This window comes from Colletotrichum fructicola (genome assembly GCF_000319635.2).
Source record: "Colletotrichum fructicola Nara gc5 chromosome Unknown KSG_Nara_v1_contig03, whole genome shotgun sequence".
Taxonomy (NCBI): domain Eukaryota; kingdom Fungi; phylum Ascomycota; class Sordariomycetes; order Glomerellales; family Glomerellaceae; genus Colletotrichum; species Colletotrichum fructicola.
In genome coordinates this window covers 2,145,444-2,170,101 of record NW_027094053.1, presented here as the reverse complement: position 1 = coordinate 2,170,101, position 24,658 = coordinate 2,145,444, and the positions used below count along the sequence as shown (strand labels likewise).

The 24,658-nt window shown below is 54.3% G+C and overlaps 7 protein-coding genes across 7 annotated transcripts; 5 read left to right on the top strand and 2 right to left on the bottom strand.

The window, feature by feature from the left end:
- Positions 1 to 761: 761 nt before the first annotated feature.
- On the top strand, positions 762 to 3,649 carry cot-3 (Elongation factor 2; the record flags this gene model as incomplete). The annotated part of the gene is made up of 4 exons (XM_066151444.1): positions 762 to 769; positions 1,012 to 1,701; positions 1,796 to 3,578; positions 3,632 to 3,649. The coding sequence occupies 4 exons, from the start codon at positions 762 to 764 to the stop codon at positions 3,647 to 3,649; spliced, it is 2,499 nt and encodes an 832-aa protein (XP_066009087.1).
- Positions 3,650 to 4,279: 630 nt separating this feature from the next.
- CGGC5_v005373 (putative RNA-binding protein) lies at positions 4,280 to 6,748 on the top strand (the record flags this gene model as incomplete). The annotated part of the gene is made up of 5 exons (XM_032035639.1): positions 4,280 to 4,344; positions 4,398 to 4,519; positions 4,573 to 5,139; positions 5,325 to 6,349; positions 6,407 to 6,748. The coding sequence occupies 5 exons, from the start codon at positions 4,280 to 4,282 to the stop codon at positions 6,746 to 6,748; spliced, it is 2,121 nt and encodes a 706-aa protein (XP_031885384.1).
- Positions 6,749 to 8,811: 2,063 nt separating this feature from the next.
- Positions 8,812 to 11,424, top strand: CGGC5_v005372 (Uncharacterized protein; the record flags this gene model as incomplete). Its single annotated transcript, XM_066151443.1, has 4 exons — positions 8,812 to 9,099; positions 9,154 to 10,721; positions 10,773 to 11,279; positions 11,361 to 11,424. The coding sequence occupies 4 exons, from the start codon at positions 8,812 to 8,814 to the stop codon at positions 11,422 to 11,424; spliced, it is 2,427 nt and encodes an 808-aa protein (XP_066009089.1).
- Positions 11,425 to 12,504: 1,080 nt separating this feature from the next.
- CUTI-1 (Cutinase) lies at positions 12,505 to 13,539 on the top strand (the record flags this gene model as incomplete). Its single annotated transcript, XM_032035637.1, has 2 exons — positions 12,505 to 12,904; positions 12,974 to 13,539. 2 exons carry the CDS (start codon positions 12,505 to 12,507, stop codon positions 13,537 to 13,539), a joined length of 966 nt encoding a protein of 321 aa, XP_031885436.1.
- A 234-nt stretch (positions 13,540 to 13,773) lies between these two features.
- CGGC5_v005370 (Pentatricopeptide repeat-containing protein) lies at positions 13,774 to 17,256 on the bottom strand (the record flags this gene model as incomplete). Its single annotated transcript, XM_032035636.1, has 1 exon — positions 13,774 to 17,256. The coding sequence occupies one exon, from the start codon at positions 17,254 to 17,256 to the stop codon at positions 13,774 to 13,776; it is 3,483 nt and encodes a 1,160-aa protein (XP_031885437.1).
- Positions 17,257 to 18,118: 862 nt separating this feature from the next.
- Positions 18,119 to 20,063, top strand: SRP68 (Signal recognition particle subunit SRP68; the record flags this gene model as incomplete). The annotated part of the gene is made up of 3 exons (XM_032035635.1): positions 18,119 to 18,309; positions 18,363 to 19,496; positions 19,544 to 20,063. The coding sequence occupies 3 exons, from the start codon at positions 18,119 to 18,121 to the stop codon at positions 20,061 to 20,063; spliced, it is 1,845 nt and encodes a 614-aa protein (XP_031885383.1).
- A 772-nt stretch (positions 20,064 to 20,835) lies between these two features.
- On the bottom strand, positions 20,836 to 22,993 carry CGGC5_v005368 (Heat shock 70 kDa protein; the record flags this gene model as incomplete). Its single annotated transcript, XM_032035634.1, has 3 exons — positions 20,836 to 22,634; positions 22,700 to 22,898; positions 22,967 to 22,993. 3 exons carry the CDS (start codon positions 22,991 to 22,993, stop codon positions 20,836 to 20,838), a joined length of 2,025 nt encoding a protein of 674 aa, XP_031885545.1.
- Positions 22,994 to 24,658: the final 1,665 nt, after the last annotated feature.

Sequence of the window (24,658 nt, the reverse complement as noted above, 5' to 3'; positions counted from 1 at the left end):
CTCATTAGGTACGGGCAGGTACGCGTGAACCGTGGGTAGGTAGGTGTCTGGGTACTGAGGGGTCAACACAGGCGGGAGCGTATGTATGCGGAGTGTTAATCCTACGCGCAGCAAAACGGAGTGGCGCCACGGCGAGCAGGCTGATTCAATGGCCGAATGAGCAGGTGCGATCGAAAGGTGCCCACTTTCATCCCACCACACACCTAAGGTGGTGAAGGGGTGATGTTTTGCAGTTGCTGTGGTTGGAGAGAGCACTGGTCAGTGGTGGGTGGGAAAAAAAAATAATGGCAGGAGGGCGAGAGTGGCGGGGTTTTTTTTCCTCACTCTCTGGCCGCCCCACCATACCCATTTTTCTCATCCGGCGAGGGCCAGCGCCCACGCACCCACGGCGTAACAGCACTAACTTTTTTTTCCCTCGGGGCAACGTTGGTCTGGCACCCAACCCACCTCACCTCAAGCAGAGCCTGCACCACATCCAAATTTTCTCATCTTCTTCTTCTTCTCCTCCTCATCCCGCCCTCCCCATCATCTCCCCGACGATAAAAGAAGTGGCAGAGGAGCTCAAGTTCCCCTGTCGTTCCTGGAACCGTCGTCTTTCAATCTTCGGCATCTCACAAGCTTTATCTGCTTGCCTCTTTTCTCAAGTAGAAAAAGGTCTCAGCACTCTGTGAGCGCGGGGCAAATTCTTCAACCCCGCTTCGCCCAACTTCAACCTTACACATACCAATTTTTGAAGTGCTCGCCGAGCCACCGCCGTCAAAATGGTCAAGTGAGTCCACTCCTGTTGCCTGCTCCTGCTCTCTTCGTCGTTGGCAATCTCGCCCGCGCTTTGTCCCTTTCTACCGCGGCGATGGGCAATTCCTTGATGATGCTGAATTGGCGCGCTGGGCGGCACCTACGCTGCTGAGCAATGCCACTCCCTACCCCGCCTTGCAGCAACAACACCTCACTTTTTCGGAGATAAGCTTTCATCGCTGCTTCAGTTGGCTGACTATGGCATCACCATCACAGCTTCACGATCGAGGAGATCCGGCAGCTTATGGACAAGCCCACCAACGTCCGTAACATGTCCGTCATTGCCCACGTCGACCACGGAAAGTCCACCCTTACCGATTCCCTCCTGTCCAAGGCCGGTATCATCTCCACCGCCAAGGCAGGAGATGCAAGAGCAACGGATACACGTGCAGATGAACAGGAACGTGGTATCACTATCAAGTCTACTGCCATCTCCCTGTACCACGGCGTCGACCCCGAGGATGTCAAGGATATCGTCGGCCAGAAGACCGATGGTACTGACTTCTTGATCAACCTGATCGACTCTCCCGGTCACGTTGATTTCTCTTCCGAGGTCACTGCGGCCCTCCGTGTCACTGACGGTGCTCTCGTCGTCGTCGACACCGTCGAGGGTGTCTGCGTCCAGACCGAGACTGTCCTGCGTCAGGCTCTCGGTGAGCGCATCAAGCCCGTCGTCATCATCAACAAGGTCGACCGTGCTCTTCTCGAGCTTCAGGTGTCCAAGGAGGACCTGTATCAGTCCTTCTCTCGTACCATCGAGTCCGTCAACGTCATTATCTCCACCTACTTCGACAAGTCTCTCGGTGACGTCCAGGTCTACCCCTACAAGGGAACTATCGCCTTCGGTTCCGGTCTGCACGGCTGGGCCTTCACCGTCCGCCAGTTCGCCGTCCGCTACGCCAAGAAGTTCGGTGTTGACCGCAACAAGATGATGGAGAGGCAAGTTGACACACAACTTACTCGTTGATTTTGTTATTTTTGGCTAACCCTCTCCTTCTAGACTTTGGGGTGACAGCTACTTCAACCCGCATACCAAGAAGTGGACGAGCAAGGGCACCCACGAGGGCAAGCCTCTGGAGCGTGCGTTCAACCAGTTCATCTTGGACCCCATTTTCAAGATTTTCTCCGCTGTCATGAACTTCAAGAAGGATGAGGTTACCACCCTTCTCTCCAAGCTTGACCTCAAGCTCGCCACTGAGGACAAGGACAAGGAGGGCAAGCAGCTCCTCAAGGCTGTCATGCGCACTTTCCTTCCCGCTGCCGACGCTCTTCTGGAGATGATGATTCTCCACCTTCCTTCCCCCGTCACGGCCCAGAAGTACCGTGCCGAGACTCTGTACGAGGGTCCCCCCGATGATGAGGCTGCCCTTGCCATCCGTGACTGTGACCCCAAGGGTCCTCTCATGCTCTACGTCTCCAAGATGGTTCCCACCTCCGACAAGGGACGTTTCTACGCCTTCGGTCGTGTCTTCGCCGGTACCGTCCGCTCCGGTCTGAAGGTCCGCATCCAGGGACCCAACTACGTCCCTGGTAAGAAGGAGGACCTTTTCATCAAGGCCATCCAGCGTACCGTCCTGATGATGGGTGGTAAGGTCGAGGCCATCGACGACATGCCTGCCGGTAACATTGTCGGTCTGGTCGGTATTGACCAGTTCCTTCTCAAGTCTGGTACCCTCACCACCAGCGACACCGCCCACAACCTCAAGGTCATGAAGTTCTCCGTCTCCCCCGTCGTGCAGCGCTCCGTCCAGGTCAAGAACGCCCAGGACCTCCCCAAGCTTGTTGAGGGTCTCAAGCGTCTGTCCAAGTCCGACCCTTGCGTCCTCACCTACACGTCTGAGTCTGGTGAGCACGTCGTTGCCGGCGCTGGTGAGCTTCACTTGGAGATTTGCCTGAACGATCTCGAGAACGACCACGCCGGTGTCCCTCTCATCATCTCCGACCCCGTCGTCCAGTACCGCGAGACTGTTGCCGGCAAGTCCAGCATCACTGCTCTGTCCAAGTCTCCCAACAAGCACAACCGTCTGTACATGATCGCCGAGCCCATCGACGAGGAGCTCTCCAAGGAGATCGAGGCTGGCAAGATCGGCCCCCGTGACGATTTCAAGGCTCGTGCTCGTATCCTCGCCGACGACTTCGGCTGGGATGTCACCGACGCCCGCAAGATTTGGACCTTCGGCCCCGACACCACTGGTGCCAACTTGCTCGTTGACCAGACCAAGGCCGTCCAGTACCTGAACGAAATCAAGGACTCCGTCGTCTCTGGTTTCCAGTGGGCCACCCGTGAGGGTCCCGTCGCTGAGGAGCCCATGCGCTCCACTCGCTTCAACATCATGGATGTTACCCTGCACGCCGATGCTATCCACCGTGGTGGTGGTCAGATCATCCCTACTGCCCGTCGTGTTCTCTACGCCGCTGCTCTGCTTGCCGAGCCCGCTCTCCTTGAGCCCGTCTTCTTGGTCGAGATCCAGGTTCCCGAGCAGGCCATGGGTGGTGTCTACGGTGTCCTTACCCGCAGACGTGGTCACGTTTTCAACGAGGAGCAGCGTCCTGGTACTCCTCTCTTCACCATTAAAGCTTACTTGCCCGTCATGGAATCCTTCGGTTTCAATGGCGATTTGCGCCAGGCCACCTCCGGACAGGCTTTCCCTCAGTCCGTCTTTGACCACTGGCAGGTTCTGCCCGGTGGTTCTCCTCTCGATGCCACCTCCAAGGTCGGACAGGTCGTCCAGGAGATGCGTAAGCGTAAGGGTCTCAAGACTGAGGTTCCGGGTGTTGAGAACGTAAGTTTACCCTCGATATCTGTTCACATTGACATGATGCTAACTGTTTCCAGTACTACGACAAGCTGTAAACGCCTTTCCCACGGGTTAATAGAAAATGGCGTTGTGCTTTTCTGGGCACATTTGACGAACTGGGTTTGGTGGATGATATCAAAAATTAAGAGCCCGGTTCTTTCCATAGCTTTTGCGTAGTCTCGGAATGAAGACAAACAAGTTCAATATGTCAATTCCTGGAATGAGTGTGACAATGCCAGTAAGCGGCAGTATGCGTATATGCATTGGGAATCGCACAATTGATACACGAGGGCTTATGCCTGTTTTGACATTATAGGACCCTGCAAGTTCTCCCGTTGGACGGGCACGGACGGCAAGGTAGGCTTTCATTAGAGAGGCATGGGTACGGACATCTACGAAGAGGCTTATGACCTGCGTGGAGTGATCCCACTTAGGTTTAAAGTGGGCCTGTCCTAGCGAGGCGCAAATAAAAAAAAGTTCAGCCTCGCTCTGGGTGCCGCTCTTGCTGTCTTCAACCACACGATCCATTTCTCCGGTAGGCGCGAAAATCTCGTTCGTTTGAGGGTTTTCCCCCCGAACAACGACAATGACTTCGTCCCATTTCTTCGACACATCATAAGTATCAGACTTATTGATACAGCAGTGCTGCTTCTACCCCGTGGTCCAGCACAGTCCGAACCGCTACCATGTTTTTTCCTCAGGAGGATGGGCCTTTGCTTAAGGCATGGCTCATGAAAAAGCTGCCCGAAGTGTCAGTCTCGCACCATCTCCGTCATACCTTGCATCTCCCCTAACACATGGCAGCTCTGATACCGAGACGGACATTCTGGCAGATTATGTCCTTGCTCTTCTCGCATCCCAGGAAGGGGACGCTGCGCCGATTCGTACAGCTTGCGAAAGCGAGCTGCCGCAATTTCTCAACACAGGTAAGTATCAAGAAAAAATCTCCGAACGATGTGTCCACTTACTAGCGAATTAGATACCGCACCCGACTTTGTCGACGAACTGTTTCGCGTCATTGAGTACAAGTCTTACCTGCCCGGCGCACCTCCTCCGCCCAAGAAGCGATCCGAGACTGCAGGCGAAAGCCGTTACACAGAACATTCCTCGCACACAAGTCGTTCCGACACATCACCTCAGACTGGTTCGCGAAAGCGCTCATACTATGACAGAGGCGATGCAGACGCGTCGAGCGGTCACGCCGAGAGAGCGTACAAGCAGCCGCGTCGAGGCCAATGGGATCCAAGCTTCTTGACGAGAGGAGATGGTGGCACGGACGAGTACCAAAATCAACCATATCCGAATGGCTATTCGCAGCTTCCAGCCGGGCCTCAGGCCTGGCGCGACGCGTCGCCGCGAATGCCGGCCCACTCTCAGGTGCCTCCATATGGAACGCCGCAAGGTCCGAGAAGAAACAGGCAGAAATGCCGTGATTTCGCGACCAAAGGCTATTGCGCCCGTGGAAGCTCGTGTCAGTACGACCACGGCTCTGAGCCGATCTGGTTGCCAGCCAACGACGCTACCAACGGGCCTCCACAACTGAGTGGTAAGTTTCACACGACTTTTTTTTTTTTTCTTCTTTCCCTACTCGTAGCGTGATGACAACTCCGTCCGAGCATTTATGCGATGACTTTACAAATTTTATTATAAGGTTGACTACTGAAAGCTACATTGTCGTTCTCTTGTTCTCATTGATTCTACCTTGCAGAATATAGACTGACCATTACGCAGAATTCGATGTCCAGGCTGCAGCTATGATGATGTCGCAGAATTTCCAGGCAATGCAGCAGCTGATGGAGGCTTTCAACGCCGAGAGAGGCGGTCGAGGTGGCAAAAAGGGTCGTCAAGGGGCTAAGAGCCGGCGGCGTCAGAACCGAGCCTCGTTCTCAGCGGAAGGCCCTGCCATTGACGAAACCAGAACTACAATCGTTGTGGAGAATATCCCCGACAAGCACATGTCTGAAGAGTCTGTTCGTGGGTTTTTCTCGGAATTCGGCACCATTGAAGACATTTGGATGCAACCGCAGAGAAGGCTTGCGGTTTTGAAGTATGACTCTTGGGCGGCCGCCAACGCCGCCTACCGTTCTCCCAAGGCCATCTTTGACAATCGTTTTGTCAGAGTCTTCTGGCATCAGGACGAAAACGAGCAAGCCGCTGCCGCAGCTGGAGCGGATGGCACTGACCTTGGCGGAGAACAGCATCTGGCCGAACCAGAATTCGACATGGAAGAGTTCCTACAGAAGCAAGAGGAGGCTCAGAAACTGCACCAGGAGAAGATGCAGAAGAAGCAAGAGCTTGATAAGCAACGTCAGGAACTGGAGCATCGTCAAAGGGAGCTGCTCACGCGACATCGCGAGGAGCAAAAGAAGCTCCAGGCCAGGCTGGCGGGATCCAGGCACGGAAGCCCAGAAAATCCCGACGAGGACGCGGGATCATTGAGTTCTGCTCTTCGGGCCCAGCTTGCGGCTCTGGAAGACGAGGCTAAGCTCCTTGGTCTAGACCCAAGCGCGATGGATGAGCCAACTCCGTGGTACGCAGCTAGCCGCGGTAGAGGACGAGGTCGAGGAGGATTTGTGCCACGCGGGCGAGGAGGCTTCGCTCCGCGGGGCAGAGGATCATACCGCGGCGGATACAGAGGCGATGTGCACGCCGCGTATGCGGCTTATTCGTTGGACAACCGTCCCAAGACCGTGTCCGTTACTGGTGTAGACTTCACCTCACCAGAGAAGGACGAGGCTCTGCGGCAGTATCTTCTCGTAAGTAGGCGCATTCTCTAATCAGTGCGCAAGATATGCTAACGAAATTTCGTGAAGGGCATTGGAGAGTTCACCGACATCAACACTACGCCCTCAAATACCCAGGTTACCTTCAAAGATCGGAAGACAGCCGAGAAGTTCTATTACGGGCTGACAAATCATGAGATACCTGGCGTCGATTGTAAGCTTGAGCTGTCATGGGTTGCGACACCGCCTGTGTCGGCCAAGAATGCGGCGGAAAACGGCACGTCCAAGTATTCCGGCGTGATGGACCAGGATGTGGCCATAGGCAACGCCGCTCCTAATGGGTCCTCGGCGATCACCCTTGACCAGCAACCTGAACAACAGCCTGAAATGGACTACGATGTTGCAGACGACGACGATTGGGGGGTTGAGTAGGAGAAACACCTCGCGACAAGCGTAGAGCTTTTCTTCGACATGGGAAGTTGCATAGGAGCGAAGCAGGCGAGACTCATGACTGATGATCATCACTGTGCTATAGTACATGAATGCCCAAGGTGGCTCTGGAGGGCGTTGGACAAAGTTGCGAGGTTCGTTTACGCTTCAAGTGGATTGACGACACTTGTGATGAAGTTGTCGCCTAGGGATGGCAAACGCGCATAGGAAGCATTAGCAACAAGAAGAATTGATACCCCTTATACCGACGTTTCCGTGTTTCTTTCCTTTGGATCTCGGTCGTAATGTGATGGCTGGCCAGTTCGTGCCTAAGAGGATGTTGTGATAGCCCCCAGTTCCTACGAAGAGGCCGAGTTTTATCTTCATTTTTGTCCGGGATGAAATGTGAAAGCGTCCATGGCTACAAACTACTTACTGCACACCTTGAAAAGTGTAGGATCATATCCCGTTCGCCATAACCCCGAGCTGTAGTCTTTGAACTAGAGGTACAGGTCGCGGTTTTTCTGGCGCCTTTGACAAAGAGGTTGTCGAAATAGGTTTGCGCGGGTTTTGTCGCAGGGCGGGACAGTCGGCTTCATTACGATCACACGGTTTGTCCAGACCCACTGCGGGGCCGAGAACGGGTTGTCGCCGACAGGATGAATACATCGCGCGGTCCGGACGGCGCAAACATGCTGCAAGGTGTGGACAGTACGCAGCTGTCATGCAAGCCTTGATGGATTCGAGCGGGATCAGGTAGGATTAAGGCTTCGCAAAGCAGAGTTGCATCCGAGTCAAGGCGTGTTCGAACTATCTACTGCCCAAGGCTTACGGTGTGTTTCAGCCGAGAGCTTTGCCAACAACCAAGGGAGTTTGATTCGACTTTCCCCTCTTTCTCCTCTTCTCCTCCTCTATTCCTCGTCGTTGGGCTGAACTACGATATGACCCCTCCTTGCTGCCCAGAAAAGTCACTTGTCGGGTGTGGCACGGCGGCACTGCTGCTTTCTGCCGGTGGTCAGGGGCGCTGGGTGCTTTGGTTTTGGGATATGGATACAGCATGAGCTAGGTTGAGATATGCTGCGCTGTGTTGTGCTCGCATGGGCCGGATTGGCATGACAGACTCAATGCAGGCTGGAAACCGCATCGTTCATCATCAACGAGGACAACCCACATCGGTAGACAATGAGTGGGACTCAAGGTCAAGTGCCAGCTCAGAAGGTGGATCTTGGGCGGTTCAGTAGCAATCAAGGAAGTTGTGCACAGTGTTGCTGAATTAATTCGCTTCATCAATGCCGCCAGTGAATGCAGGATTGTCCAAGTGGAGAATCCAATACGCCAGCGTTGGCTTATCAGTCATTGGAACCGGTCCAAAAGGGACTTTCCAGCGCCAAAGTGGGAGCCACCGCTGTTGGTTGTCGGCGGAGGGAGGTGAGGTGGGCAAGCCAAGGGACCCTTTTCCCCGGGCCCATGGCCCCTCTGGGAGTAGTGCAGTGTCGCTACTTCGGGTCCTGTGCAGCTGACCACAGCTAGCTACCTACTTCGTAGGTACCCAACCTGGAACTCGTACGAACGGCAACGGCAGGTGCAGGAGGCAGCCAGGACGGGAGAATGCACTGCGGGATGAGAGCGCACTGTTGACCGCAACTCGCCAACCTCTTTTAGTCTGCGGCACCGTCTCCCTTTTACCGTAAATTCTTTCCTCTTCGATCCCAAGAAAGCCTCGTTCTCGTCAAATTATTTGCGCCGGCAAACCACCGGCACCCTTGCTTGACTCAGAACCAAGCCAGGGACAGGGAGCGAAATCGGGGTGTCGCGGCCCGTCTCGGTCTACACTACACACTTATGACGTCCTACCGCCTCGCTTTGTCGCAGCCATTTGTTAAAGAATAATCAACCTGGTGACTAACACCATCAAACCACCTAACAAAGACCGACAACACGATCCAAGCGAGGCATGGCTGTTCCGATCTCTGCCTCTGCCCAAAAACTACCGCCAACATTGCGAACCCGACGACAGCTCTGAACCACAGCACCGCTGTGGTTCAGACCAATCCTTTACCGAACAAATGCCCATCTTCCAGGACGACCTCGATCACCCGGAGAATGTCACCGACACTCCGGATGCCGAACCACCACAGCCGATCGCCATACAATGCGAACAGCCCATCCTCCCATCCCTGACGAGGAAACTATCCGAGGAGAGCATACGGACGGAGCTTTGCGAAGGACCCATACTCGAAAGCCCCCGACCTTCGACCCCCGAGTCCGATGCTGCTGCCGTCACGTCCGATCGAGCCGAGTTGATTGAGCGCTTGAAGAAAGGAGAGAGCCCGACTTGGATTCCAAATCGCCATGTAGGCACTCCCAGAAGCGCTCGAGACAGTCTTTTTGCTCACAATATCAATCAGTTTGAGTCGCTTTTCAGTAACCCAAGTCACCCGATCACTCCCCGGACATCGCGCCCGCAGTCGAGCTCTTCCAACCTCCTACCTCCCGCCGACATCACCCCAGAGAAACTCGACGGATCAAAGGAGGAAGATGAGAGACTACGAGAGGGGTTGAGCATACAGAGGCCGAGATCTGCTCTACACAGCGGCGACTTTACCGAGGACCAGCCAAGGTCAAGTCAAGAGACGGCGCAAGAGGTGGACGGCAATCAGGGGACCAATGATTTCTCGACGTCTCGCACTTCCTGGATCGCGACGTCGCCACCTCGAGACTTTTCGTCGTTTCACTTTGATAGGAGGATATCGTTTCCGTCGCATGACGAGTTCATATCAGTACCGTCGTCTTTGTCCTCGTCCTTTTCTTCCAGTTTTGTCTATAAGCCTCCCACAAGTCCCTTGGTCCAGTCCGAGAGTAATGACGATCTTGACCTGTCACTACCGCTGAACAGCATCGACATCGCCGCAAGTCCCTTGGGAGTGGGCTGTCGCCGGCATACGTTGCACTCTGCCATTTCATCTCCATTCGCTTTGCCGTCACCAAGCTCCTCTAACCTGCATAGACGAGCTTCGCAGCGAGGCAACGTCGCTTTGCCTTACCAAGCACATCAGCCTCGCCGCTCCCTTACTTCAGCCCCCAATGCCCCATTCCTCACTGGAACGTCACCTCAAACGCCAATCTTTTTGAGACCGAGACGGCCATCGTTCAATAACCCGGATGCGTCGCCTTTGCAGCATGCATCTATGGTCGGCTCTTATGAGGAGAGTATCCTGCGGGGTCGCATGTCAACCACACCGTCAAAACCACTTGATTTTCTCGCTCAGATCGGAGTGCTGGGCCTGGGCAAGTGCAAATCAAGCTTGAGATGTCCGGCGCATGTAACACTGCCGTTCCCGGCGGTGTTCTACAGCTATGGGGGCGCTGCGCAAGGGCGCGTCAACGCCGAAGACGGACCCAGTCCATACGTCGGTCAGATTGATCTGGAGAATGGCCTATCTAATTCAGGGGAGGGCCACAGGGCCAAGAGGAAGATGCAGAGCAGGGTTGCCGAACGAAGAATCGCCGAAGACGACGTGGCCATGGGGAACAGCTCTTCAGTGGCAGATGGGTCAGACCCCGATGCACACAAAGCGCAACGCTCGCGACGGAGATCTGGTTCTCCAAGAGCTCCTCCAGGCGGTAGCTATCGGATTCCTGGAAAGGGTCAGATCCAAATCGTAATCAAGAATCCCAACAAAACGGCTGTCAAGCTGTTCTTGGTGCCTTATGATTTGGTAGGGATGGAACCAGGAACCAAGACGTTCATCCGACAGCGCAGCTACTCGGCCGGTCCGATCATCGAGAACGCGCCTGGGTTGGAGGACCCCGTTGGACCTGACAAGCCCATCTTGAGGTATCTTGTGCATCTGCACATCTGCTGTCCTGCCAGAGGCCGCTACTATCTCTACAAGAGCATTCGAATCGTTTTCGCAAACAGAGTCCCTGACGGCAAGGAAAAGCTACGCAATGAGACAACTTGCCCAGAGCCTCGGTACACCCCCTACAAGCCAATCCGTGTGATGCACCCGCCGATGGTCACTAGCAGCGGTCCTGCTGCAACACTTGCAGCTGATAAGGCTTTCAGACGGCGGAGTTCTGGCATACCGTTCGGCCCTTCCATGTACACCCTTGATGCAACCGACGGGCTCTCTCACTCTCCGCAGACGATGCCCGGCCAGCAGTCTTCCCCGTCACCATTTAATTTTCCCGGCAGCAGTCAGCCCATAGAGCCCATTCCGTTCGCTCTCTCGGGTCGGGCTCGCCTAGGAAGTGACATCAGCGATGGCACTAATGCCTCCACCAAGACTGCAGACCTTCGATCGCCGCAGTCATCACAAGCCAGTAGACCGACGACGAAAGACAGCTGGGATGCTCAGGTCGCCCAATACCAGAAGTTGAATCCAGGTGACGTCGGGTACGGTGGCAATGTGTTTAATGCGTCGGGGCGCGGAAGCCCGGGTGGCACGGAAGGTCTCCTCTCTCAAAGACTTCGGTCTCTCGGAGTACAGAACCAGGGCGGAGTGTCTTTGGGAAACCAGGAGAACCAAGAGTAAGTTACACACCTGCATTGTACATATTATATCTACTTATTTATTTCCCCTGCTTATACGATGTATTGGGTCGGATCAAGGAGTTCCATGGGAAAGGAAAGGTTCATAGAAGGGCGTCAGTGTACTCACCGCGTGTGCTCGTAGCCGCGCTGTCGATAGAGAATACGATTACTGTTGAGAAAGCAATTTTTGAAGAATCCCGGTCACGGTCGAGGTAGGCGGCAATCGTGGTTCAGCGCTGAACGTCATCTGAGGTGCTGGCTGTACCGAGAACCTATCTAGTCGCACAGCTGTGTCGGACTTTTACTCTCCCCTACGGGGCTTTTATGTGTCCGGTTCCGAATGCGAGGATCAGCGCCTTAATTAGAGGCCGCGGTCTTGGCTCTTTAAGGTGCATCCTAGATTACACGGACTCCGTTGAACGCAGTCGAAAAGGTGAGCTAAATGCAACTACAGCTCGTCGTCACAGTCGTCGACACGCGTAAATCCTAACTCTTCTTGAAGATCCACCAAGGATTTTCCAAGTGCCATGATGGATTCTCGATTACTGAGGGCTCTTTACGATTCTTAGCAACGGATCGAGTAGCAGAGAGGGGTCAATGTCATGCGCTGCCCTCAACCTCAACACCGTTTTCTCAAATACCTCCGGCAACTGCCAAATGCCAACCTGACGTACTCGCAGGTCCTCGCGCAGCATTTTGCCTATGTGCTGTGAGGGCTTTCTGTCTATTTGCTATCAACATCAGATGGTTTCATACGGCATGTTCGCGCCGTAGGACGCAGCGGATGAAACACCTTCGCCTTCGGGCCACTGGGGCTGAGCGTACTCGTACTACGAGTCGCTCCCCCCAAGAACGATGATTCTCTGACCTCAGCAGCTGAGGGCCATTGGCAGCCTAGCCCGGCCCATTGGTGTTGGGCTGTTCGGCCCATGACTGTATGTGATGCGTTGCTACGTGACGCAACTCACTCTTTCCATGAGCAAACGTCACAGCTTTGAAATACACCGGCGAACCCCCATCTTACAATCCTTTTTCGTAATTGATATCCCACATATCTGGATGGTCGAATCTAGGTCTGCCTGCGGCTCTGCAGATCTGGCCCAAACCTTTAGAGATCGTCCGCTTGCTCACGAACTGTCTACACGCCTCAGCCGGGCGAGTGCACAACTCTCTCACCGGATTTACCAAGCCAACGCCTTTTTTCCTCTTCCAACAGGCCCCGATGAGACCAAGAGTTTTCTTGTCGGCGGCGCTGCTATGCCGGCAGACGACGGCTTTGTCGATACCCCAAGCAGACATCTTCGTGAAGCCCGGCGACAATGATGTCAACGCCGCCGGCTCCAGCGTAGAGGAGAAGCGGGATTTGTCCGGTCTTCTCTCTGGCGCCCTTGACATACTCGACGCAGTGCCGGGGATCGTTAATCAGGCCATCAACACGACCATTCAAGTCGTCAGGGCCCTGAAAGAGACCGTGGACGAGAACGGTCTTCTGCGAGATGACTTGACCACCATTCTGGGGCTGAACACCACGACTGGAATGCCTCTGATGAACAACAGCACGGCAAAGGCCGTCACATGCCCCGATGTCGCCATTGTGTTTGCTAGGGGAACCAATGAGCCCGGTAAGCCACGAGTCGTGCCTGCCAGGAGTACTGAAACATGGAAACAAGAGCACTTACACAACATGCCAGGCAACGTGGGCTTCCTCACCGGCCCCCCTTTCTTCGACGCCCTCAGAACCTACATGAACGGCACCGGCACGGTTGCTGTGCAAGGCGTGAATAACTACCCGGCCATTGCCGCCGGGTTCTTCGCCGGAGGTTCCCCCAACGGCGCGGCCTTCATGACCCGGGTGGCCCAGCAAACAATTTCCATGTGTCCAAACACCAAGCTCACGATGTCGGGCTACTCTCAGGGGTCGCAGGTGGCACGTCTAGCCATCGCGGCAATGCCGGCAGATGCGCAGGCCAAAATATCGAGCGTCGTCCTCTTTGGCGATCCGCTCGGTGGAAAAGCGATACAGGGCGTTGATTCGACCCGGCTACTCGTGGTCTGCCACACAGGCGACAACATCTGCCAGGGTGGGCAATTTATATTCGACCCCCATCTGAACTACAGCCTGGACGCGCCCACGGCTGCGTTGTTTGTTATGCAGAGAAGCCGGCTCGGTATAGCCAGTGGAGATGCCCGGAATGAAGGAATGGGCAACACTATGGTGGGAAAGGTGCAAGACATCATGCGTACGCCAAAGCAATGACCTATGCAAAACACACATGAACGACCGGCTCGTGAGACCCTTTTTATTTCATTTCTTGTAAGGATTTGGAAGATAGTATAGTTATATTAAGTAGATTTGGGGATTTCAATAAAGAAAAGTTGCATTGTTACATCTCTTATCAAAAAAGAGTTCAATCATAATCTATAGACGCTTGATATATAACTCTTTTCACCCTCGCACCATTTACGTCGGTTACGCACGGAATCTGCATGTCTATATACGATCTTCGAACCGCTGGGTGAAGCCATCCTCTTTTGAATTACTGGCTCCAGGTGAGTTTGGCCGTCGGCTTTCCTCCTGATCATACTCCTTGGTGGTGTCCTCCCGCTCCAACCTTTCCCGGCCTGTAGACAGCTTCTTGTCACCAAAGACATCCACCTCAATGCCGATGCCTGTGTATGTGATTGTGTCGATGGCTGCCACGACGCGAGGAAACTTGTCCCTGGCGATGTGGATCATTTCTGCGGCGGCGGAGGACCATGGCATCATGGTTTTGATCTCCATGTATTCCTCCGCGAGGACAACGATGGTGTATGAAGTGGGACGTAACCACTGCGGCGCACTGCCTATTCTTCGTTGCTCAAGCGGCAAATTCTTCTTGTGGCGGTTCCTGAGACGTTTCATTTGCCATCCGCTGAAGCCCGGCATTAGATACTTCTCGCAGTACTCGCAGGCCTCTGCCCAGTAGCCCAGTCTGGCCAGAGTCTGGCAGATCGCGTTCATAGTTTGCCTGCCGAAGGTGAAGCCAGCACTCAACACGCTGTCGACAAGTTTCTTGAATCCATCAGGGTCTTTTTGGTCCATGTACATCTTTGCAATCGTATTGACTGGGGCAGAGAGCATAACTGCGTGTCGCTGCATCACCTTGCCGTTCATAGAGCCTTTTCGAGTCTGTGGCCATCCAAGCCGGAGAGCATGCTGCCAGATGAGCTTCCATGTTTCCTTGGCCTTGTCCCAGCTCTGATCCTCGACATTCTCCTTCAACAACGCACAAAGCATGTTCAAAGGAAGGTCGTCAGAGCTCTGTGGGGCGGGCACTAACCCAAAGTCTGTCTGCAAACGAAAAAGCTCCTTGACCAAACGGAAGTCCCGATACCGTGAAAAGAGCGTAATGGCTCTAGGTAACACGCGTCGCAGACGGTGGAGTGAGTCCGCGCTTCGAAGTGACGCACTGAGAAAACTGTCCGGGACATTGCTTCCATCGATGGTTTCAATCATTTGTTGCAACGATGAAGCCAACAAGGCTTTGCCGGCGTCTTCTTCTGTCGGCAGTGTGCTGTATATCTGCCGCCTAATCATGGCCTCCACCAGTCGGATCAGAGCATCCACAGATCGCGCTGTAGCATTACGCAGTCTCATCCTTTCCGTGGCAGTGACCAGCCCGTACTCCCGCGTACGCAAGCCACCGTCCATGACGGTAGAGAAGTGTTCTGGTGTGAGCTCAAAGCTCTTATCTCGCAGCGCTTTTCGAAGCAAATCGTAGGCGTGGTGAGTTTGTTTGCAACGGACCAGTGCTTGGAGCAGTACATTGTGGGTGGTTGACGTCCACTCTATCCCCATCTCGGCCATGATTTTCAGAACGCGGCACAACTCGTTGAAAGCCCGACGTTCTGAGTGGTAAAACAGCAATGCGTTCCATAGTCGCGTTTGGTTTCCCGGAACCAGCTGCTTCTTGGCATTCACGCAGGTTGCCAGGGCATGCGAGAACTTCTTGTTCTGGCAGTAAGCGTGTACCATGGCTTCCAAGATGGGTACATTGATCACAACTTCCTTCTTCACCGCCTTCTCAAGGAGCCCTGAGGTCATGTCTAGGTCACCACTTCTGCCCGTAAGAGACATAAATGTCGCAAAGGAAGTTTGGTCGGGAGCGGTTGCTACACAGAGCTCGTCAAAAAGACCCAAGGCGCCATCGTACGATTTCGTGCGCACGTAGCTCTTGAGCAGGATGTTCCAGCTGTAGATACTGGGAGTGACTCCATAGCGGTCCCTCATTTCATCGAACACTCTGCGGGCACCTTCGGGATCTCCATTGTTTGCATAAGCATTCAGCAAATGGTTGAAGGTTTCCGGCTCTTGAAGGACCTGGCGATGTTGGTAAGACTGGACGTATTGGCCCCACAAACGCTCGGCAGACTTGATATCGCCACGCGCAGCATAGAACTTGAGAAACTTGCGGAAACCCCATCGATCCAACCCCTGGTAAGAAGTGTGATAGTCTTCGTATACCTGTTCAAGACCCTCTATGTCATTAGGATAGAAGATCTCGAACATACCGTGCAGGATGGCCCAGTAGGGTTTCGTGCCAGGGAATGCCCGGTAGATGCGGTATATTTCTGGTAGGCACTCTGTTTGGCCTCTTTGGACGGCCTCAGACAGGTAGATGGTGTACCATTTTACTTGATCGACGATCCTCAGCAATGGAAGAGCCTCATTCGGTTTGCAAGGCTGCTGAAGAGCTCGCCGCGCCACCTTCTTCTTGAGAATGTTGATTGTGTCGACCTTTTCGGTGTTCTCTGGGCTCTCGGTGAACCAGGTGTCGATTTCCTTGGAAAATTGAATTGCGAGGTCACCAAGGTTCGGAACGGCTGCCAGACGTTCCAATTTTCCGCACTTGATCCCGTGGGCTTTGAAAACAACATGGTATGATGTCCAAACATGTCTCACAAAATCCCATTTCGCCTTCCTGAAGCCGTATTGAAGGAGATCATCAAGTCCGCCAACCATCGTTTGTTCATCGAGGCCTGTGTGGTAAAGCTCAAGAGCTTCACGCTCGTTGCCGAGACGTAAATTGGCGTTCACGACGGATGAAAGAACCGCTGGCGTCCATTGGCTGCGCTCGAGCTGAGAGAAGAGGAGAATGATTCTGCGAGCGTCTAAAAGGTTGTCGGATCGGTATAGGTAGACTATAACTTCCGGACAGAATGTTGGCTGTAACTGCGGTTCAAGCTGGGAATAAAGTTGCCATATTGAGCCAAAGTATTCCGTCTGCTCGACTGCCATCAAATCCCTCATCAGATCGGGTCGCGATCCATAGCCGGCGTAAGAGGGGCCGCTATGGGTTTTGGTTGTATTTATGACATCGACCTCGCGAATAACCGGAAAGCCGTGTGCATTGCTGTCGTCCGCAACGTCTTCCTCAACATCTCTTCGCCGTTCTACGTCTCCCTGAGAACTATCGTGTTCGCTTTTGTTGAGGCGAGCGCGAAATGTACTTCTCGTGTTGGTATCGACTGGTGTTTCCGGTTTGCTGTATCGCGAAGGAGCATCGGAAGCGTCCGATTGTGACGATTCTGGAGTTTTGGCGGTGGCGGCAACAGCGGACGAGGTGAATAGCCGAGACCTACGAGGTAGCCTCTGTATCGACGACGGCTGGCGGTCATTAATACCGTGAGCAAGTCTGCGCAACAGGGTAGCGGCTCCACTGGGGTATAGGAAGTCGAGCAGGAAGGTGGAAGCAACTAGGCCATCGTACGGCGCAGGTGTCGAAGAGGGCGAGGAGGACGATGGCTCTGAGGCGGATGAGTCTGGCTCATTGCAGTGCACAGACAGCGCAGGGCTGTGGATGTCTATGGGGGCAGCTCCATGCTGCCAAAAGCCGGTGTGCAACTTTCGGCGACTTCTCAAAGAGTGAGTGGCGGAAGGAAGCGCATGAAGAGTCGTGCACGATTCCAGAGTCGCTGCCGTTCTCTCCAGCATTGGGAATGAGGGTGTCAACGAAGCGATAGCTGTCGACTATGACTTCCGAGCGTAGAAAAGACTGGAACTTGAGAACATGCTGGTCGTGGAGTTGTCGTCGTAGGCCTCGGGCTCGTCGCGTTCGGCGGGAAAAAGTTTTGGGGGTGGAGTATCTTTATGGGCTCCCGGTTGGAATCGACGACGTCGACGACGAGAAAACAATTGCCTGAGGCGGCTCGGACACCTCCGGAAGGGTGCCACAAGACAGGCTTTGAGGTCAAAGAAATCTGACTTAGAGGCCTGAAAACAGAGAGTGTCTCGATTTGCCTTGTGGCAGTACTTTTCCCTTGTGACACTGAGTAACAGGGCGAGTCTGCGGCTAACAGGTGTTGTTTATCATCAGCCCATTGATCGTCCAGTGTCATGGACTTTTTTTTTTCCCAGGAGCTTCGACCAATCCAGCGCCTTCAGAGCGCCCGGGCATGTCGAAATGGAACCGTTGGAGGGGAACATTTCCGGCCCGGCTTGCTGGAATGGACCCTGAGAAAACCTGGAAATTCCACGCGACCATAGGTATCCGGGCATGCTTACCTCACCAAACGCCCTCCTAGCGTGGATAGGTAGCGAGTGTACTCTGTACCTAATTATCCATCCAGTACCTAGGTTTTCATAAGGGTGCGACTTTTTTGGGTGGAGAGGACACTGGAAACTGAGTGTGCGCCCCACCATCTTCCGCCCCCGCGCAGCGCAGACCAGTTACGATTTCGGCCTTTTCACGACAGCATCTGGCCTACCTAGTCAGCCCTGCGGTGCACGACTTCCGCAGACCCAACGACGGCGACTATCACGGACGAACACTTCGATCGCCGGCAGTTTCGAAACCATGGATATCACCAGATTTGTCGTCTCCGGAAGGGACTCAGCTCTTCTCTACGGAGACTATACAACCTACCAGACTCAGCTAGGCAAAAAACTACTGAACAGTCGCAAGAAACTGGGCATTGCAACCAAGAACCGCAGCAAATTCCATAAGAAGGCAGATATCACCGCTGACCAGATTTCCGAGAACCATGAGTGCGCCGCCCGCCTCCGCTCACTTGCTCGTCCGGCCCACTGACGGCTTCTAGGTACACACGTCTTCTCCTGCTCACGAGTGAGCGCGCCTGGGCCAATGCTATGGCCATGAAATCTTCCCATACTTCTGATGCGAAGGGTGTCACTGGAAAGACGCGCTCTCACATAGTATCCCGACTCGCCAAGGCCGCAAAGGCCGCAGAGAACCTCGTCGAATTGCTGGCCCAGTCCGGAGCTGGCGCTACGGAGAACGACAAGCTCGAGTCTCGGGCTTATGCTGCACAGATCCGGGGTGCTGCAATGTTTGAGAATCAGCACTGGGAGCCCTCCCTCAAAAGCTATGCCGTCGCTCGTGCCATATACAGCGCCATGGCTACCTCCACCAAGGGAGACGTCTTCAAAGACCTACTTTCCGACACCATCGACCCGTCGATCCGCTATGCCGCTTATCAGCTGAAGACTCCGCGAACGATACCGATACCTGCCATTGCGAGGCGAGCATTCCCCCAATCCGACTCGGCTCTCGTCCAACAAATCAATAATCTCGATCCCAATGTGCTCAAGCAGGTAGACAGTGAGGCCAGCAAGGATAACACCGATGCCGAGAATGCCCCCAGAACGCTCACCTGGCGCTCGCGGGAGGTTAGGATCGAAGACGCTGCAATCTCCCTCGCTTGGGGCAGGGTAGAGGAGGCTAAGGCCCAATTGACGCAGCGATGGCCTTCTCTCGCAGACGCCGAACCCAGGGAGGTCGCCGCAGCCTACGATGGTATCCTCGAAGCCACTCAAGATGCTGCCGATGCGACAAAAGAAGCCATCGACGACTTGCGAGGAGAAGGTGTATCTCAGAGCGATCCCCGCATGCAGAGCTTGCAGATCACTAGAACTGCCGTCAACTACGAGATGATCAGTTGGCGGATTGGCCGAAACCGTGTTCTGACAGGAAGCGATGATGGCCTAGTCGAGAACTACAGTGTCTCCCAGAAGAAGTCTAAGAAGGACCCAGCGGTCAAGAAGCGCAAGGAAGAGACGCCGAGTCGCAAAGCCGCGAAGTTGAAAGAACTGGTGGCCCTTTACGAAGGAACCCTGCAAAGCTTGGATGCCGCCAAGGAACTGCCTGGAGTAGCCAACGACGAAGGCCTCGCAGGACAGCTCGAGGCTTTTGCTGGATACTTCCGCGCTTTGAAGTGAGCTGCTCGCTCTCCAATCTTTCGTTCAACGCTAATCGTTCTAGGTCTCTTTCCATCGCTCGCTCTCATGCTCTCATTGGTAACACAGTGAATGCCTTGGCTCTTATCAAGCACGCATTCGAGGAAGCTCAAAAGGCGGCGTCGGCGCTCGGCGAAACATCTACCGACTCTCCCCGTCACATTGAAATTACGGGGAAAGACGCACATGGCCTATTGACCTTCTCGGAAGGCGAGCTGCAACGCCACCGCGCTCTTGTGCATCTGTCCAACCTGCTCAAGGATTCCGATTCCAAAGAGGACGACACGAGCTCCATACCCTTGATTGAGCGACTTCGCGAGTATCCCTCTAACGGAGTTGACCTGGCCAATATCGTCAATATTCCGCCCAAACTGGCGACGATTCCCGTCAAGCCCATTTTCCTTGACGTTGCTTGGAACTACATTGACTACCCGGGCAAGGAGCCCCAGCAAGCGGTACCGCCGTCCAGCAAGCAACCTGACGTTGCGAGCGAGGGCAAGTCTCAACAGCCACAGAAGAGGGGGTGGTTTGGTTTCGGTAGATAAAGAAGGGAATACCAAATCCGGTCCTTGGCTCCGTTTCTACGTGATGTTCAGAAGCATTGCATCGCAGATGTGTGTTGTGGTACTTTGCTTGTTCGAAAAGAATAACCAGAATTCAAACTGGACAGATATGTGACACTTGGAGACTTGAATTCAAGAAAAATGGACACCCAGCGTTGGCCATGGGAACATGGGTTCAATAGGACTTCTCTTGCCGCAGATGGCCAAGTTGGAGTGGGTGTGGGACAATGTATCAATGATGCCTCGCGCAAGAAATGTCACCCGGACTCAAGAAGGGCCCCCTCCCACTCTATTGCTGCTCATTCAACATATACGCACACAGCAATTCGGTCGCTTGCTCAAGTCACAGAGCTGAACGGTGGCAAGAGAACTTGTTTGTGAATTCTTTGTTTTGAGAGGGGATGTAGATTATCTCACATCTAACGACTCCGGATTCATTTTGGTTTTGTACATGTGCAACCCCGTCTTATCCCCATGATCCATCCATGCCGTCGATCATATCATGAATACCATAAGGTATCTCGTGTGAATGTTTTGATGCTCCAACGCCGGTTCCGCCGACCGCAGGTATTAACAATCATTGTAAAAGGGACAACAAGGAAGAGTGAACGGTCTGATTCGACCGGAACTATGAGTACAATGGAATACAAACAAGTGGGAAGAAATTCTATGCCGCCGTAATCAAACATCGCATCAGGTTGTTTTCAAGACCCGAAGAAGTGGTAAGAAGAGCCGAGGGAAACGGAGAAGTCATTCAAGGCTTCTTCTCGTCCTTGTTCTCGGAGGCGTTGGCGTCCTGGGCGGGTTGCTCGCCAGACTCGGCACGAGCCTTGTGCATCTTGTCGAAGAGGTTCAAGCTGGCAACCTGGAGCTCGTCGGTCTTCTCCTTAATCTCGGTGGCGGTGGCAGTGCCCTCACCAGCCAAGCTCTTGGAGACGAACTCGCGGAGAGAGGCAATCTTCTCACGGATGCCGTCGGCCTCTGCCTTGTCCAACTTGTCAGCGTACTCGTTGAGGGCACGCTCCGTGTCGTTCAGGACGCTGTCAGCGCGGTTGGCAGCCTCGATGGAACCCTTGCGCTCCTTATCGGCCTCGGCGTACTTCTCAGAGTCCTCAACCATCTGCTGAATCTCAGAGTCGGACAGGCCAGAGCCAGAAGCGATGGTGATGGACTGGTCCTTGTTGGTGGACTTGTCCTTGGCGTGGACGTGGACGATGGAGTCGGCGTCAATGTCAAAGGTAACCTCGATTTGGGGAACACCACGGTGGGCAGGAGGGATGCCCACGAGCTGGAAGTTGCCAAGAAGCTTGTTGTCACGGACAAGCTCACGCTCACCCTGGTAGACCTTGATCTCGACAGCAGTCTGGAAGTCGGCAGCAGTGGAGAAAGTCTGGGACTTCTTGGTGGGGATGGTGGTGTTACGGTTGATGAGGCGAGTGAAGACACCACCAAGGGTCTCGATACCGAGGGAGAGAGGAGTGACGTCGAGCAAAAGAAGGTCCTTGACCTCACCAGACAGAACGGCACCCTGGATAGCAGCACCAATGGCGACAGCCTCGTCAGGGTTGACAGACTTGGCGGGGTCGCGACCGAAAATGCTCTTGACGGACTCGGAGACCTTGGGCATACGGGTCATACCACCGACGAGGATAACCTCCTGGATGTCCTTGGCCTGGAGGTTGGCGTCCTTCAAAGCCTTGCGAACGGGGTCAATGGTACGGGTAATGAGGGGGTCAACCATCTTCTCGAGCTGGGCACGGGTGAGCTTCTGGTTGATGTGCTTAGGGCCGGAGGCATCGGCAGTAATGAAGGGCAGGTTGATATCGGTGGAGAGAGACGAAGACAGCTCGATCTTGGCCTTCTCAGCAGCCTCACGGATTCTCTGGATGGCCATGCGGTCGCCGGACAGGTCAATGTTGGAGTCCTTCTTGAACTGCTGAACAAGGTGGCGGACAAGGTGGATGTCAAAGTCCTCACCGCCCAAGTGGGTGTCACCGTTGGTGGACTTGACCTCGAAGACACCGTTCTGGATCTCAAGAACCGAGATATCGAAGGTACCACCGCCAAGGTCGTAGACAGCGACGACGCGATCATCCTCCTTCTCCAAACCGTAGGCCAGAGCGGCAGCAGTGGGCTCGTTGACGACGCGGAGAACGTTCAGACCAGCAATCTGACCGGCATCCTTGGTAGCCTGACGCTGAGAGTCGTTGAAATAGGCAGGGACGGTGACAACGGCGTTCTTGACGGGCTTCGACAGGTAGGCCTCAGCGGTCTCCTTCATCTTGTTGAGAACGAAGCCACCAATCTGAGATGGAGAGTACTTCTGGTCGCGGGCCTGAACCCAGGCGTCACCGTTGGTGTGCTGGACGATCTTGTAAGGGACCTCCTTGATATCTCTCTGGACCTCAGCATCGGTGAACTTGCGACCGATCAGACGCTTGGTGGCGAAGAGGGTGTTTTCGGGGTTGACGACGGCCTGGCGCTTGGCGGCGACACCGACGAGACGCTCGCCGTCCTGGGCGAAGGCAACGACGGATGGCGTTGTGCGGGCACCTGCGATTATCAAGTCAGCGCTTTGCCGTGATATTCCAACTGGCTCAGTTGGGACAATGGCTTACCTTCAGAGTTCTCGATGATCTTGGGGACCTTGCCCTCCATAATGGCGACGGCAGAGTTGGTGGTACCGAGATCGATACCGATGACGGAGCCCTGGACCTTGCCCTCAGAAGCGGTAGACTCATAGCGAGCAAACTTGGAGGCAAAGGGCTGGCGGGCAAAGCCTGCCGAGCGGACTACTGAGCTGGTCGCTCTGGGAAGCTGTCGTGGGTTAGAAATGCAAACTCTGATTTGGGCGCTGCAGCAATGCGCGGGGAGAGAGGACTTACAGCTCTGGAGAAGCGTGAAGACATCATCTTGCCTAGCTGTGTGTGGGTATAAAGGGAGGTGAAGAGAGACAAAATGAACTGCGCGCCAAAAGAAATGGACGAGCGGTAATTATAGAGTACAAATGATGGGTGGGTTGGTGGAGGGATGGGGAGGAGTAGTGAGGTGCGAGAAATGATGATGGCGGGAGGGTCGAAATTTTTTGTCCCGAAAATGATGCCTGCCCCCGGTCGTAGAAGCCGACCGAATCCCGCACGGCCGGCAGATCGGCTTGGGTTAATCCGGCCGTGAAGTTCCCCGCTCCGTACCTTAAGGTACCTTACCTTACACTCGAACATTAAGGTAATGTACTAGGGCATCTTGGGTAGGTGCCGCAGTACCTAGTGCAAGGTCGATACTCACATTCTACTTCTAGTTATAATAGAAGAAGAGAAAAAAAAATGTGTATAATAAAAACCGTGGCAGTGGTGTCGCCTCACCTGTTACGTACACTGAGCAATGAGGGGCTGAGTACCTAGGTCGATAGAGGTACTGCACGTGACGAACGAATGGCAGGAACATGCTGGAGCCTCCCAGAGACGGGAAGAGCCGGCAATTGCAGGCCATGGGCTTTCCCACTAAACGCCGGGTACGGAGCCAGACCAGCTGAACTAGAAATTTTCAATGCTCGTGAGGCCAACGGGTGGCGCTCCTGTTGACGTGGAACAGATATGCGACGATGCAATTGGATTCTTGTAGTGCTTCCAATCTTCACGTGAGCGCCGCAGACAATTCGTTTCCAGCACCTCTGGCTCATTATTGGGTCTATCTCGTCATGCTTATTGTCCGCGAGTTCCCTTTGAATTTACATACGTACTGGCAGCCAGGTGGTTGCTGAGACCTTGACTGCGAAGGGTATTCATCCGGATTTGATGATGGAGCCAGGTATCGATGACCATTGACAAGGGCCTTCGGCCACGATCCATTGGCGACAGGGTTTGGAATCATAACATTGGACGGAGAACTGAGAAGCTGTGGAGGCGCATACTGCGCTTGTGCAGTACAATAGCTTTTACTTCAAGTCGGTATTATGTATCTCCCGGCAACTGGTGCCATCAGAAATGTCGATTGCAGAGGTGCAAAGAAGTATAGCTTTGGTTTTGTTACCCAGTTTTTTAAAGAAGTATTGCGCACGCTGTTACTGTGCCTGTCTATTGCGGAACTCAGATCGATGATGGAGTTGATTAGATGGGAGTTCCAACTTCGCACGTCAGGATGAGGCCCTTGACTAAGCCTCCCCAGTCCCTCCCAGGCGTAGCAGACGGAGCTCCGACTGCCTACCTCCAGCGTGTACTATGTAGTGTACATCGCTTTTGATCCATGCCTGAGCAGGCAATATGTTTGGTTGCAGCGGGTGGCAGCCCAAGCTCCCAATCACACTCAGTTCCGTCGGCACCTACCTGCCTTAGGTAAGGTGGTTCAGGACCTGAGGCCAGTGATAGGTAGTGTACTCCCCGCCCGTGGGGCCGGCGTACCCACCCTTCAGCAAGGCACCACGCCCGGGACACTGAGTGCACACGGCAACTCTTGTCGAAAGCGAGAGCGCAACACCGCCAGCCAACCAGCTGTAATCAAATCAGACAGGTCACCGAGGCCAGGCCCCTCCTGCCATACACGGACCTGGACGTCATGCGGAAAGTTGCCTCTCGCTCGCG